A 15,221-nucleotide genomic window follows, 5' to 3' on the forward strand; every position below is an offset into this window, starting at 1 on the left:
AGAGTAAGATTACGTTTTTTTTTTTTTTTGTTGTTGTTGTTGTTGTTCTTAGACTGTATAGCATGCGAGATAATACGGTACTCGAATTCGGTCAGAAATCGTAACGTATGGTTACAGAATGTGGGATGCAAGGGGCCCAAGAAGACATCGTCCTCAGCATTGTCTTCAAGATGCAGCCCTTTTCAAAACGGTCTAAGCACTGTGCGTGACATGCACCGTCTTCCAACGAAAGCGTGGGGATTGCCCTCGACGAGAACGCAGTGCCGGTGCGGGCGATGAGTCAGTAGTGGCGAGACGGAGCGGACGACGCCGCTTTGCGGGTCAGAGCAGAGCAGCGTCGGCGCGTTGCACCGGCGCGACTCTTCGGCGGCGCCAAGAGAGAGAGAGAGAAAAAAAAAAAGGGTCGTTGCGTCACTGTTTGGGTGGACGTGACTGCTGCAGAGCTCCGACGTCGTCGCATCACTGCACTGCGACGACCGACGCGGCCAGACCGCGACAACGCCTGTCGCCGCCGTCTCCTACAACGCGCAATTACTAAAAGAAGCTCTAGAGGGTGTACTGCAACTGACTGTAAGAGCTTTTCAAAAGGAGCTGCTGTTTTCTGTACGATTTCGAATTATGTGCATCCGTATCCATTGAAGTCGAAGTGCCGCCGTATCGGTGTTTACGTGAATGGCTCCAAATGACGCTAGTATCAGATAGATTACATCATATGGTGCGAAACCTGGCAGATGAAAATTAACCCTCGAAAGACAGTTCTTATGAGGATAGCTAGAAAGCATTCACCACTACAACTTAGCTACTGCTTAAATGGAAACGTCTTGTCAGAAGTAAAATCTTTTAAATATCTAGGTGTCATACTCCCATTCGATCTTCGGTGGAACGAGCAAGTGCCTTACAATAAGAAAAAAGCAATAAGTAAACTAGGATACTTAAGACGAACTTTGCGCCAAGCTCCTCAAGATATTAAGCTACTAGCTTATGAAACGCTTATCCAACCAATCATCGAATACGCATCAGTAGTATGGGACCCGCATACGAAAACAAACATTTCCCACTTAGAAAGCGTCCAAAGAAATTCGGTACGCTTTACTTTTAATATGTACAGCTGGCACACATCGGCAAGTACGCTAGTGGAAAGGGCTGAACTAGAACCCCTGGAATTCCGGCGTCACACAGAAAGGCTCGTGTACCTATACAAGATTTTTCACAATAAAATAGGAATAGAAAAGGACCATTACATTCATCCTGTAAACAAGCGAATCACACGCTCTCATCACTCAAAATATCTACGGGACTATAACTGCCGAACAGAGGTATTTCAGAACACATTTTTTCCCACGAGCGGTAAGGGAATGGAATCAGCTCCCAGCCGATGTCGTGGAACGCACGACCACCGCAGATTTCACTCTGACACTTAAGGCTCATATGTCGACTGTTTAAATATTTGAATCTACTGATTTCTTCTGTCAATGTCCGCTTGTGTATTATGTTATTTTTTCTGGTTTCTTTTTTTCTTTTGACGATACATAAATTCAGTATCAGTTACCTTACATGCGACAAAATGCGCATATTCTTTCGTGCCATGTGCACTATGCGTTAGTAGTATTTCGAATATAATGGTGCAGTGCAGTTATGTAGTATTGTGATTATCGATGTAAGTGTTGATATTATTGCTGTAAAAAGGTACTCAGTGTGTAAAATGCCGCTATCGCTTTCTTGTTCTTTGCGTAGTATATATGTATTCTTTTTGTGTGTATTTGTATGTATTCATCTTTGTATCCCTACTCCTGCTTACAGCCTTCTTAGGCTAGCAGTACTTTACAAATAAATAAATGAATAGAATATTAAAAGAGATTGGATTAAGTTTAGATAGATAGATAGATAGATAGATAGATAGATAGATAGATAGATAGATAGATAGATAGATAGATAGATAGATAGATAGATAGATAGATAGATAGATAGATAGATAGATAGATAGATAGATAGATAGATAGATAGATAGACAGACAGACAGACAGACAGACAGACAGACAGACAGACAGACAGACAGACAGACAGACAGACAGACAGATAGATAGATAGATAGATAGATAGATAGATAGATAGATAGATAGATAGATAGATAGATAGATAGATAGATAGATAGATAGATAGATAGATAGATAGATAGATAGATGACGCAATGCACTTGCAAGTCAGCGATATACCTTATGCCAGGTTAAACGCAGTACATGGTAGCAATGAGAGGGCATCTACATAACATCACGTGTTGCGAGGGGTGCGAATGAAACGCGAAGCCGCTTGAAGCGAGTCGATACGGGTCGCGTAGTGTCGAGCTGCATGGTAAACAGTCGAAGGGCACGCTGATACAAATGAAAACGAACTAAAAAAAAAGGTGGCGAGATATGGCCTTGGTTCCCAGGGTAGTCGATGGGCTGGCCGCAACACATGACGCCGATAGACGACTACGAGAATATTGGGACGCCAGCGCGTGATAGGTGGGAACAAACCTGCGCCCAATATAGCAGAATATTGCGTTCTATCGCGTAACGTGAACTTACCGCTACTTCGAACTATGCAGAATTATTTCGCAGATAAAGCACGTGGTGTTACCGTACTGGGCAAGAACAGTGCGGAAGTGATACACAATATGGTTCAATGTCAAAGATAACGCACGAGGATATTTATTTCCCAACCAAGCTCGGCAACAGGTGAGTTGATTAATGGAGCTGGTACTTTTAGAAATACGTATCTACAGAGCACTAGTGTTGCCTTCGACAATGAACAAGAACGCGGATTTGGCTAGATCTGCTATGAAGGAAAATGTGATAAAATAGTTCAGAAAGTTATAAGCTCCTGTGCAATTTTTTTCGTCAGAGTTCCACGCACAGCTAGGCAGAAAACGTCAATATTCTGTCGTACTCAACAACATTTTCTCAAGCTGTGTAATAGTTATCAACCTCCGTCCGCGGATACGCCTCTACACGCATTCACTCGTACCCAACGTCACTCACTCGCCTGCATAGTCGCCTTCATTTGCACTTATTAAACCACGCTCACGCTCAAGTTCGCATCCGCTCTACATAGGGTAATAGCTTGTGTCTTCGTGAAAATCAGACATAATATCATCTCCAATCAAAACGAAGAGCCTGCTGAAAGCAGTAAAAGAAAAAAATCAACAGAAACGCCAGAGATTTGCTATAACGGCTCATATAATGGTACCAAAACATCCATCAGCAGCTCAGTGACAGTGGAAGAAACATTGTAGATTTAGGGCAAGGTGATGTGGGACTGTCTAGCTGCATTTCGGTCCAGCTTGTCCAGGTCCAGGCACGCTTCGAGACCACTATCCCCCCCTTCATTAGTGCCTAAAGTGGGGCTCGAACCCACGACCTTGAGATGAAAGGTTTCATGCTCTACGGATTAAACTAGCCGGGCTTCGTATACGAGCACGTACACCGCAGCACTGCATGCGTATATACGTGTCAGTGAACAAAAAGGTACTGCAGGCACGAGAAGTCGGGATGTTGCGGTTAGTTATACAGAGGTGACGAGATAAGAGACGTTGCGGGATGGAATGATAAGGGAAAAGGTCACATAGAGGTGAGACGCTCGACCTTTGACCTTGACCGGGGCCGTGGCCGGTTCGCCCTATTGGCCAGCTTGTAGCGCCAGCTCCGAGAGGAGGAGAAGGCGAAGAGGAAGAACAAAGGCTGAGGAAAGAAGAGAAAAAGGTGAAAGAACAAAATCAGTACGGAGTGCAGAACCAAGATGGTGACAGACACCACGGGAGAGGAGGGAGGATGACTACTCGCTACGGGGCTCAGGAGGCAACACACACAAGCTAAACTAGACCGTAAGCAACAAAAACATGATTTGAGCGCGAACGTGGTCTGCGATAGACGGGAGCTTGTCTTAAGTATCTTAAGAAGACACTGTCGCTGTCATATAACAGCGGAATGCCAAAAGCAGATAACATAAGGAAGCCCTGTAATACAGCGTGCGAGTAAACACGGTAGTTGAATTCGGCCAGAAGTTAGGCTTTCGTTACCGGTCGCTAGCTTATAAAAAGGCAGCACGGATCGGCAGCCCAAAATTTTGGTAACATCGCTAACTTTAGCTGCTGTAAGTCTTGCAGGACGGTAATATACGATAAGGCGAAGGATACGTCGAACATCAACATCGACGCGATGAACGCCATTATTTGTGGAACGGCTCCAAATCCGAAAATTTCATTAAAACCACATTCCCAAATAATCGGTGGCTTATAAATAGAACGCGAGGCACTGATATTTATACGCTGACGCACGGGCGGGGCACGTGAAGATAAAACTACGCTCCGGCGACCAGGCACAGTAAGTACCGCGCCCCACGCTAACCGACTGTCAGACCAGTCTAAATCGGCATTAATATTGCGAACCATCTTGCCAACGCCTAATTACAAGCAGGACCGAATGGGAGGGCCGAAAGAGTATGGCACGCGACCACGATACAGTCTAGCACGCGACGTTCTGCGAGTCAGCAACAGTATTAATGCTCGCGAACCTACGTTCCTCGTAGATCTATAGTCGGGAAGTGAGTGCGCCGAGAACGCGAACGCAGATCATTGGTTAGAGAATATATAAGCAGAAGGAAGCGATCGCCAGACATCTAATAGCGAAAACGAAGCGAAGACTCAGCGCGCCACATTAAGGGCCGTACGCGTGTACAGTATATGCACCGGTTATAAGGCAGACATTCCTGGTTCATATCGGCTTGACGAAGAAACCGCGGTCGGTCACTGCAGCGCGGCCGAAGCGCCGACGAAAGTGCTATTATAAGACGATGATATATGCGATCAGGGTGGATTTCATCAGCGGCAAAACTGCAGTGCGCTGGGACAACGAGGCATATATATACGAAGTGTCAAGACACATACAAGCGTGCTCACTCAACGACTAAACCTGAGCTGCACGCAACAAACAAAAAATGCAGGACCCTTCCGCTATTGTGAAGATGTAAGCCAGCGGAGCTGTGGTGGAAGCAACAGCAGCGGCTTCAGGTCGTTTTCATGCCCATTCGTGCTTCTGTGCGCGTTGGCGCTCCTTCTGTCGCCGCTGTTCATCCTCCTGAGAGAACGACACACCTTCGTCCCTTGGCGACTCCAATGAGCAACAGTGCTAACGCAATATATACGTCAGGAGATAAGGGGGCACAAAGATTAGTGGGAAGTGCCGCCGCCGAGTATCGCGACACTTTAGAAAGATTCATCGGCGGTGGCGAGGGGAAACCAGTGTTATACATAACTCCATATATGTTCACCGCCGAAAATTGTTGTTTTGAGTGTTGTTTCGTCCATGGACGCGATCCGCCAGAACCTAGTCATATATCGCTGTAAAAATGCACAGAACACTGCAAATTTTTACGCACGCTATATGTTGACAAAAGAAACAAGGGTCACGTAGACTGTGCTACTCTACATGTCCCTTTTTGTGTTGTCCTCGTATAAAAGGGGTGGGGTGGTTCCTCGTATAAAAGGGGTGGGGTGGTTGGGGGGGGGGCGGTAGAGAGAGAGAGCCTCACAGTAGAGGCTCAGCGTACGCTCTGTGAGAGCAACGTCTCCAGAATTCTCTCAAGATATGTAACCGCGGCCATTCCGTGTGATGCAGGAAAGCGAAAAATGAAATGGACTGAAAGCAAGACGCGACATTCTAAAGCTCCCTCTTGCACCCAAAACTACACGCGGGGAAATCACGCTTCGTGTTTTCATTCGGGTCGCTTTCAACTGGCCGTTCGCGCCGAGCAATGGGAGAAAACATTCTTGCTCTAGACAGCATGAGCGTTTTTCAAAAATCGCGATCGCGATGCCCGCCACAGAAAGACCCGAGACACTCCGCAATGGGCGACATGCATGCCCCAATGATACAACACCAAAACGTGTTCCCCGAACCAAAATGCGAACTCATCCCATTGAAGATTTGCACTTACATTTGTTCCTCCACACGATCCCCAGGCAATGAGAATATGAGCTCGAGCAAGCAATCCACACTGCGTTTGGATGTGCGCGACCCAGCTTACTATATAGTTGGGTGCAGTTCCGTGCGCAGCACCCGCGTTTCAAGAGACTGCCTCGGAAAGTGTGCGCTCGAGGACGCTGACTTGTTTTCGCCGGATGCAAAAACATTGCGTGCACCGAATTTGTCAACGGCAATCTGAACTAACGCTGCAGCACACATCCCGATGCGACGAAATCGCTTCGTCCCTCTTCGAAACGTTCATGGATCACCGCCTGCTTCAATAGCATGCAATGAGTCTACACTCGCTCTCTTTCTACAACTCGGCAGCAAACACTGCAAAGCCGCCTACGCTGCAGTGAACGCAACTAGACGCGCGACAGGAATGGAATATAAAGCGTGGTCCGTGTGAAAAGGGTCGCCGCATACTTGGCGCGCTGATTTTTTTCATCCAGCGCGTAATGGCGCAGCCCCATAATGGCATCCGAGCAGAGCTGCTGCTGCTGCTGCATGAGGCCGTTACGCGAGCGATTCGCGCATTCTTTGGGGCGCTTCTTCCATGGCTGCAGCAGTGATACAAAGGACAGCACAGCTGAGGTGATAGCGACGCGCTGCTGAAAAGAAAGAAAGAAAGAAAGAAAGAAAGAAAGAAAGAAAGAAAGAAAGAAAGAAAGAAAGAAAGAAAGAAAGAAAGAAAGAAAGAAAGAAAGAAAGAAAGAAAGAAAGAAAGAAAGAAAGAAAGAAAGACCATAGAAGCTGAGCAATATGCACGCTGCAGGAAACGAGAATGAAATAAACCGAACGGCGTATCTGCACGGAGTCTTCCGACTCCTTGTCGTTTAAAACTTCTCTCCTGGAAACGTGTTACGAGTCGCGACAATAGCTTCCCCGTATAATCCTGCGTAAGTGAAATGCAAAATACGAATACCTGTACCTAATTTCAGTAGTGTCAAGATAACGTGGTTATGCGCTACAGTCATGTCACGTTATCTTATCCCGACAATACGCGAGTTCTAACAGGTGACACTCAGGGCCCATCCTATACAGAAAAATAAAAAAAGGGCTGATTCCATTTCTACACACTTTACAACCCAGTGATTACGCCACAGTTCTCTCCGCTGCGTGCTGCAGTACAATGACGTGTTACCCTTGCGATACGCTACTTGAAAGATCCTAAACAAAACTAACCTAACCTAACCTATAGGTTATAGAATCACTTAGGAACGAGACTGCGCCTCAACGCAAGCCCGTAATGCACGGAATTTAAATTCGAGAATGGAGAGAAGAAAAAAAAGAAAATGAGAGCAAAATAATACATTGAAGAAGAACGGCTATTTGGGCTAGTTGGTTAAAGTGCATATTGAAAGGGTTTGCAGCGCAAGCACGGTAGTGCTGAAGGAAAAGCGTAAAAGCGAGGAACGGAAAGCAAAGAGGGACACGAGCGCTCGTGTCGTCCCTCTTTGCTTCCCATTCCTCGCTTTTAAACCGTTCCTTCATCACTACCGTGCGTGCGCTGCAAACCCTTTCAATAGAAATAATACATAAGGCACATGCCAGTGGAACGAATTGAAAAACCAGAAAGAGCTCAAAATTCATAAAGCGTTCAGACCAGCTGGGTAAGTTCTATGCAGTGCAATGAAACAAAGCATCTCTGAAGCTTGATTTGCTTCGTTTCCTATACTCAACCTGCCATGCTGTTCCGAATGGCGCACAGTATATAGCTCGAGGGCTTTCGTAAGCACACACTGGCATCCGAGTTCATTTACCGTATTCGGCGGCAGGGTTTCAGTACTCCGTGTACGAAGAACGCGGGCTATTGTGTTTGCCTAGAGACGCAGCAAACAGACAACGTACGAATAGGAAAATGCGGAAACAAGAGGCGCACGAAAAAAGAAAAAAAGAAAGAAAGCAATGCAATAGCCACCCAGCCGCCTAGGAGGGAATGCACACGTCATCTTGAACAGCTGAACGACTTCCCATGCCTGCTCGCCCAATTTCTCTCTCTCCCCCCACCCTACTACTGTCTTTCCCAATACATTCCCGTAAATTCGTCTTACAAGTTCCATGCAGTGCCGTGAAAGCTGGGACTTGTGCCAGCCAATCAGAGAAGAAAGACGCGGTTTGAAAGTTTCAGAGAAGGAAAGAAGGGGGGGGGGGGGGGGCTCGCCCACTGCACTCTACTGAGCTAACACATCCGTGAAATCTTCCAACTCATTTGACATCGTTGCACGGAGGGCTCTAAAAAGCGCGCAGTAAAGACGCCCCGACTTCTGCGCGATGTTGTTTCCTCGCTAACTGACGCAATCATCTGATTTGGTAGCGCTGCACGGTACTGGTTGGATGAGGTAAAGCAGTGAACAGAATAAATCTACCTCTTGGAAGAAGGTTCTCTCGCTCCCAGACAATTGGGGAAAATAAACTGGATTGTCTGATCCGGGGAGACGTGCTTCCATCTTGACGAGGCTTCGTGTAGAGCGCACGGAGAGGATATACGTTGTAACCGAAGTGGAAGTTTCCCCTGATTGCTTTGTCAAGAACGCAAACGGTACGGAATAACTGGACAATATCTTGTAAATACAATTAGAGGAAGAGAAAAGGCAGTATCAATCGTTGCCACGTGAAATAAACGTGCGAGCGCTCTCGTTAACAGGCATGAAGAGTCATTTATTGAAAGCAAGGGGGGGGGGGGATGCACATTTTTTGTCAAAATCTTTCACATGGTGTCAATGCGACGAGGTCCTAATCTATCCGATTTGTTATACTGTTCCGAAAAAGCCCTATAAAGTATTCATTTACAAAATCGATGATTTCGTGTTCACAACGCCCAACACGTCTGGCGTACGTGTCGTATCGTTTCGATCAAGGCTGGTGCGCAGTCTCTTGACGAATGCACTTTTGCCGAGATTCCAAGAAACCCCAGAACAAGTCCCGATTCGTCGTAGTACCTTTCGTCGCCACCAATGCGGACGATGCAAGTATAAAAACAGCTGTGCGCGACATAATTAGTTAAACTATATTACAGCTGTACGTAGCAGTGCATGATCACCAATCATTTCCTTCTGAGATGCCTTCAATTCGAACAAAAGAAAACACCCAAATAAAAAAAATCCTACGGCGATTTAGCGGCAGATACACTAAGCGTATTAGCATTGCCATGATTTACCTTTATACTCGCAAACAGCTTCTCTTGGCAATGAAGGTAAGGCTACGGGGGCGGAGCTACTGCACATGCACTGCTCCGCGAAGTTTAGTCCAGTTCGGCGTACGTTTCGAAGATAGTTTTGGTTTGTGAACCTTCCGTATCTCCTGTGAAGTGACAAAGTGGGAAAGAGCTCTTACTCTTTCCCACTTTGACACTTGTAACGCTAACTCGTTGAAGGAATGTGCTGGTTTGCTTCAATTCAGCACAACTATATGGTGCCTCCCACGCCTACGTCATTGGTACTCCGTAAACAATACGTTTACACGAAAAATTAAGGAAACTGCAACAAACAAAGCTTTCTGCCTTTTCATCGTGGAAAAAGAACTCCAAATTTCAAGGGTTTACAACGATACTATCACCCCCTGCCGAGAGAAAAATGTCGCTCCCAACGTATAGCGCGCGGGAAGTAAAAATGGCATAGATAACCTTCAGTGCAGTCGACCTCAAGGACGCTGCTCCAACACGGAAACAAACCGTGAGAAAAAAAAAAAAAGAGTTGAAGCTCAGCAAGTGCTTGTTCTTCAAGTACCACTCCACAGTCTCCGCGACAAAAAAAAATAATAAAAAGAAAAAGAAGTATGGCATAGTCGCTCTACAGTAATCGCCAACGCGAGCAGCATATGCACACCGTCTGTTACTTCGTTTAACATGCAGACGATGTTGTCGGTGTGACAGATAGCGATACTCCCACTCCATGTAGGACGACGTGTCAATGATCACGTAGGCCGGCACTACTAGCTCATACACGTAGAAATAATCGCGCAGAGACGTACGTACCGATGGAAAAGTTTGCAGCTGAACTGCTTGAGGTGCAGGACACAGATGGGATAGCTCCTCCATTTCTCCGTAACCGATTTCAAATCAAAATATTAAAAATCGGCGGATTTGAATAAGGAGAATTGTCGTTCAAAAGCGACAATAATTCTTAGCGAAACTCGCCGAATTATCCTAAGGCAATTCTCCGCCAATTCTCCTTAGGCAAATTTCCCCAAGGAAATTTGTCGCTCGAGAGGAGTGTTTAGGATAGCAGGCAATGAGCGGAGCACGTAAATGAAATTTGCGCGTAAACAGTTGAAACTCATGGCGCCTCTCAAAGCCTGAGTCGCTGACAACAAAAACGCTGATTTCGATTCCTGGTTGAGTGAAATTGATCCTACATTCTGCAAGGCACACTGCACCGATTTAGTCATCATCCGGCGCATTTTCTATCTATAGAGGCGAGAAGCGTTAAACGTGATCTCAAAAGATATAACAGCAAATAACCAATTTTGCGACTAAAAAGGCGTGGCCGAGACGGCAATTCCTTCTTCTCGGAGCGATTGCAGAGACCCCCGTTATTACGCGTCATCTACACGTCAAAGATTTTCCGAGCGTGAAATATACAACATACATACGAACACGCAAAATGAAAACTCACAGAGTCCTTTATGCATTCCCCTAACGCGACTCGAAGGCGAAAGCCATCTTATTTTTCTTGTCAGTCGATGTATTGATCCTCCCGGCCTCCCTCCGAAAGCTTTACACACCTAACGTGGTTTTCTACTGCCTTCAGGATCGGAGGTCTAGTGCACTATAATCGGAGGCATCGAAAGGTTTCTGCACCTCACCTGCTTTTTTTGTACTGCCTCCGTGATCGGCACACATCTGACCAGGCGACGATGTCACGTGATGACGCCATCATGTGACGCCCCGTTATGTGACGTCATGCTGACGTCACGAAGTTTTGGCATCTGCGACGTGATCACGTGATCATTTTCGCATTATTCGTGTTGACGGCAACGGCGCCGACGCTGATGGTCACTTTTCGCGTTTGATGAGGCATCTAAGGCTTTCTCCTTAAATAAAGCAAGGAATCGATCTTGGGACTTAAAAGGTATGACCGAAAACGGCAGTTCCTTTTTCTCGGTGATATTGCAGAGGACCCCGTTATTACGCGTCATCTACACATCAAACACTTCCCGAGTGAGAAATCTACAGTATAAATACGAAAACGCACAGCGTTCAATGCAAAAAGAAAAAAAAAAGCAAAGTAAAATGACGCTATGGCTGCTGCTTCAGTCGTAAGGGGAGCAGACGCGCGGGCGTTTTCCGACTGAAGCCCATCGCTGCCACACGGTGGATGGACAAATCGATTCGTGATAGAAAGCACCTCTCGCTTATCGCAGATTTGAACTGAGCCATCTTCCACGCTTCCCCTTACACCTTCTCCTCCCCCCTCTCCCCTCTCCCGCGGCTACAACTCTCTCCACTTTCCTCCAACCATTCCCCTTACTCCGAAGATCCATCCCAGAGGATTTCCAGATCCCGTACAGTTTGGAGAGACTCGTAGCTTACAGATCCCTGCGACGTGTGGACTTTATGACTTTTTAAAATCTTTTCGTTTTCTTGCATGGCTGTGAAAGGCGCAACTCCCGCTCGCTTTGTACTGGGAGTCAACTTCACCCATTTCTGGCATCCATTATGAAAGCATATGATTAGTATACGATCTACGATTGCGCAGCGCCTGATCGATATTGCAACTTCGTATAAACATTATTTCTAAAATGTTCGTTTTCTTCCTTGTAGCGCTACCATGCATTCCTTTACGGTTCGTTCGTGTCGTGCAAAAAAAAAAAAAAAAAAGAGACAGAGAGAGAGAGAGAGAAACTCGAGCGATCCATATCCCACCATTCGACCCGATACGGAGAGTCAGGCATACGAGTTCTCATGCAATGCTAGCGAACTATAGATGTAAGGTCAACGAAATAACAACTTCAGCTTCGTTCGATAAGTCCGTAGGCACAAGCAATTAGCCAACACATTTGTATAAGTTGCAGTGTGTTGACGCCAAGCTACAGGGCGTTGGGACTGCCAAGTACCACCGGACCGAAAGGACTCATTTCACAACGAATTGTTTTTCTTTTTAATTTATCTGCCAAGAAGACAGGTCGAATAGGCACCACGAGAAGGCTCTATCGTGCTCCACGCGGGGGCCACGTCTGCCACTTAAAAATGAGAAAGAGACGGTACAACGTAAACGCTGAAGAACAGACGGAGGATGATGACGTAAGCGGAGAGTAGGGATATCGAGACGCGTTCAGCAAACAAGCGGCCCAAACTCACGACACCTGAAATCTTATCGTCGCCTTACCGCGTCCCGCGTCTTGCCGATGTGGCGATCGTCTACGTCCTTTTCGTTTTATAATTTAAAAACAGATCGTACAGGGCAATGTGGCAAGGCCCCGAGTGATGAGGAATGCGTCCAACAAGCACCAACGTTTCGACAGAGGCAGGACATTCGTCTGCGTCAGGGCAACACGGCGAGAAATGCTGACAAAGACGAATCCCCTCGTCGAAAACGTCAGCTCCGGTGAAGTCGCTTGTTCGACTACTTTCTCATCGCTCCTATAAATGTAGTTCAGTTAGCGTGGACGTTATATATATATATATATATATATATATATATATATATATATATATATATATATATATATATATATATATATATATATATATATATATATATATATTGCAGAGGGAACTCCAAAAGAGAACTCCAAAAGCCGCGGCTCTCCAAACTCTTGCCGCGACGCCAACATCCGACGTGCCGCGGCAGCGGATGTACTACAGCCGCACCCACCTTATAGACTATTTTACGGATGGGTTTCGATGCCGCCATATTGGGCTGTAGCCTAGCTGTTTTGACCACGTACGGCTATACACTTGAAATGTTTTCTTCTTCCTCCTCTTCTTGTTCTTCGAGAGAGGCCACCCCGAGACAAGCAAACCACAGGTGTGCGCCACGCACCACTCTCCCTCGCCGCTCTCACAGTCACCAGACACGCGTGCACTTCATCACTTGCTCTCCCCCTCTCTCTCTTTCTCTCTCATAGCGTAGAGCTCTTCCTCCTTTTCGCGCCATCCCAGGAATGCGGCCGCTTATCGCATCCAGCGGAGGAGCCAAGAAAAGACGCCGCAGCCAGCAGTCGACACCGACGCCCGAGCAAAAAGGAACTCTTGCCGCGACGCCAAGAGCCAACGTGCCGCGGCAGCGGATGTACTACAGCCGCACGCACCTTATCGACTATTTTACGGGTGGGTTTCGATGCCGCCATATTGGGCTGTAGCCTTGCCGTTTTGTATCTTTAACAACTAAACGAACAGTGTGGACGCATACGCATGAAAACGGTTGGGTTGCAACCGAGCTGTTTAAACTCAGCCAGCCACGGGCGCTCCTCAGAGAGCCATGCACAGCGCCGCACGCTTCTAAGCCGCACGGGATCTCGGGCAGCGGCAAAAGCGGCGCCGACGGCGGTGGCAGCGGCAGCAGCTGACACGCGCGTGCCACATCAAACGCCGCGACCTCCCACCGCGGCGCGCCGCCAAGCGAAACGCTAGATGGTGTCGCGGCTCGCGCCACGCTGATACACGAAGAAACAGCGACGGTACACGAAGACGTACACACAGATACGACAGCTCCTCGTTTCATTTGCCAACGAAGATAAAGAAAGAATTCCGACAACTTAATCGTAGAATCGAGATTAAGTAGACACAAAGCTGTTGTTATAACAGCGCATAGCCAGCAGTAAGCAATACTTATACTGTATGCGACTAAGCACCGTAGCTCTTCACCAGAGAGCGGACGCAGCATTCGTCACTTGGTCGGTGGAGATCGACCAAGTTACAAGAGCTCATGGCATCCTCTAGCTTTCTTATATCCTTTCATTCCGCTACTCCATTTCCCGTGGCGTTGAGTCGAGCTCCCGTGAAAACCTGCTGAAAATGGCTCCAGCTATCCTCTCCTAACAATGTACGCATAAGAGCGTGTAATTACGCTATTCACTCGAGTGCAACGCATTCAGTACTTGATATAAACAATCGCCGCTGGAAGCACGCTATGTTTCAGCGTTCAAATCACGCGACATTGTCACAGCCCGACCTGCGCGAAAAGCGGTAACCCACGCAGGTTCTTCGCGCGTTCACTTCTGCTCGAAAAACGTTTCCAAACGAGCGTCGTCTGCTTCTGGAGCCGTTTTTGCTTCGCTTGGTATACACGTTCCGTTTCTGCAGCCATTTTACTTTGCATTGTTGGCGTCGTTGCGTTTGAGCCATATTGCTTTACTTCGCATTGTTTCTCTCCCAATGGAGCTGTATAAGCCTGAACATGCAGACGGTTGCCACGCATGGACATACCTATCTCGCCGCCATTTGTCGCGCGAACTATTCCGGGTCTTCCGGTGCCAAGTGCACACTGGCAAGCGAGCGCCATAGCTTGCGCGTGTTTCAGGCAATTTCTCCGCGCCCGTCTCGGAAAAGAAAAGCGCGACGGGAGCTCGGACTGGCGCAAAAACCCCGCTTAAAGGTTGTTGCTTGCCATGGACCCGAGCTCGGAGGAATGCGTTAAAGAGCCGCGCGCGGCTTGAAGGGACAATTTGCGCCGAGCCCTTTTCTCCCTGGCTTTCGTTTGCGCGCCACTTACTCCTTCCGGTACACGCGCTGTAAAACGCAAAACAACAAAAAGCGGTAAAACGCGAGTGAAATAAAGTGATACGAACGAGCTGTCATGGCGGGAGACGCGGGCCCATTTTCAAGCCCGACTCGCACAGCTCGTGGATCTTGACAGGGGGCGTTTTGTTCCGCTTCACGCACACTGCGCCTTGTAGGAATACGCACTACCGGCCGAAGCCCTACTGTCACGGGGCAGTTCAATCAGCGATGACCGTCTATGTATATCTCAATCACCTTCACCTTGTCCTTATCTTTTCCTTTTTGTTAATTGTTATTTTTGCGCAAGTTAGTTATGTCTCAAGTCAATCGGCACCAACTAGCCCAACTCTCATCTCTAGTACCACAACCAAGGCTGGCACATGAGAAGCCAGTGAAGATCATGATCACACCGTCGTCATCAAGCAGCGACCGCATTACGACTTTGGTAGCATGCTAATGAACGCGCACTTACCTAAGTTTGTTTACGTGCTAAAGAACCCCAGGTGGTCAAAGTTATTCCGAAACTATAGGCAGAAAGTCGCTTTGAGAAGCCA

General features: G+C 47.2%; 1 protein-coding gene across 1 annotated transcript in view; it reads right to left on the reverse strand.

The window, feature by feature from the left end:
- The window catches only part of LOC119389598 (GAS2-like protein 1), a 244,995-nt gene that overhangs the window by 193,375 nt on the left and 36,399 nt on the right, over nt 1-15,221 (reverse strand). The window contains 1 exon segment of the mRNA XM_049414488.1: nt 3,624-3,719. Within this exon segment, the coding sequence (XP_049270445.1) occupies nt 3,624-3,719 (96 nt within the window).

The sequence above is a fragment of the Rhipicephalus sanguineus genome, chromosome 4 (genome assembly GCF_013339695.2).
Source record: "Rhipicephalus sanguineus isolate Rsan-2018 chromosome 4, BIME_Rsan_1.4, whole genome shotgun sequence".
NCBI classification, from domain to species: domain Eukaryota; kingdom Metazoa; phylum Arthropoda; class Arachnida; order Ixodida; family Ixodidae; genus Rhipicephalus; species Rhipicephalus sanguineus.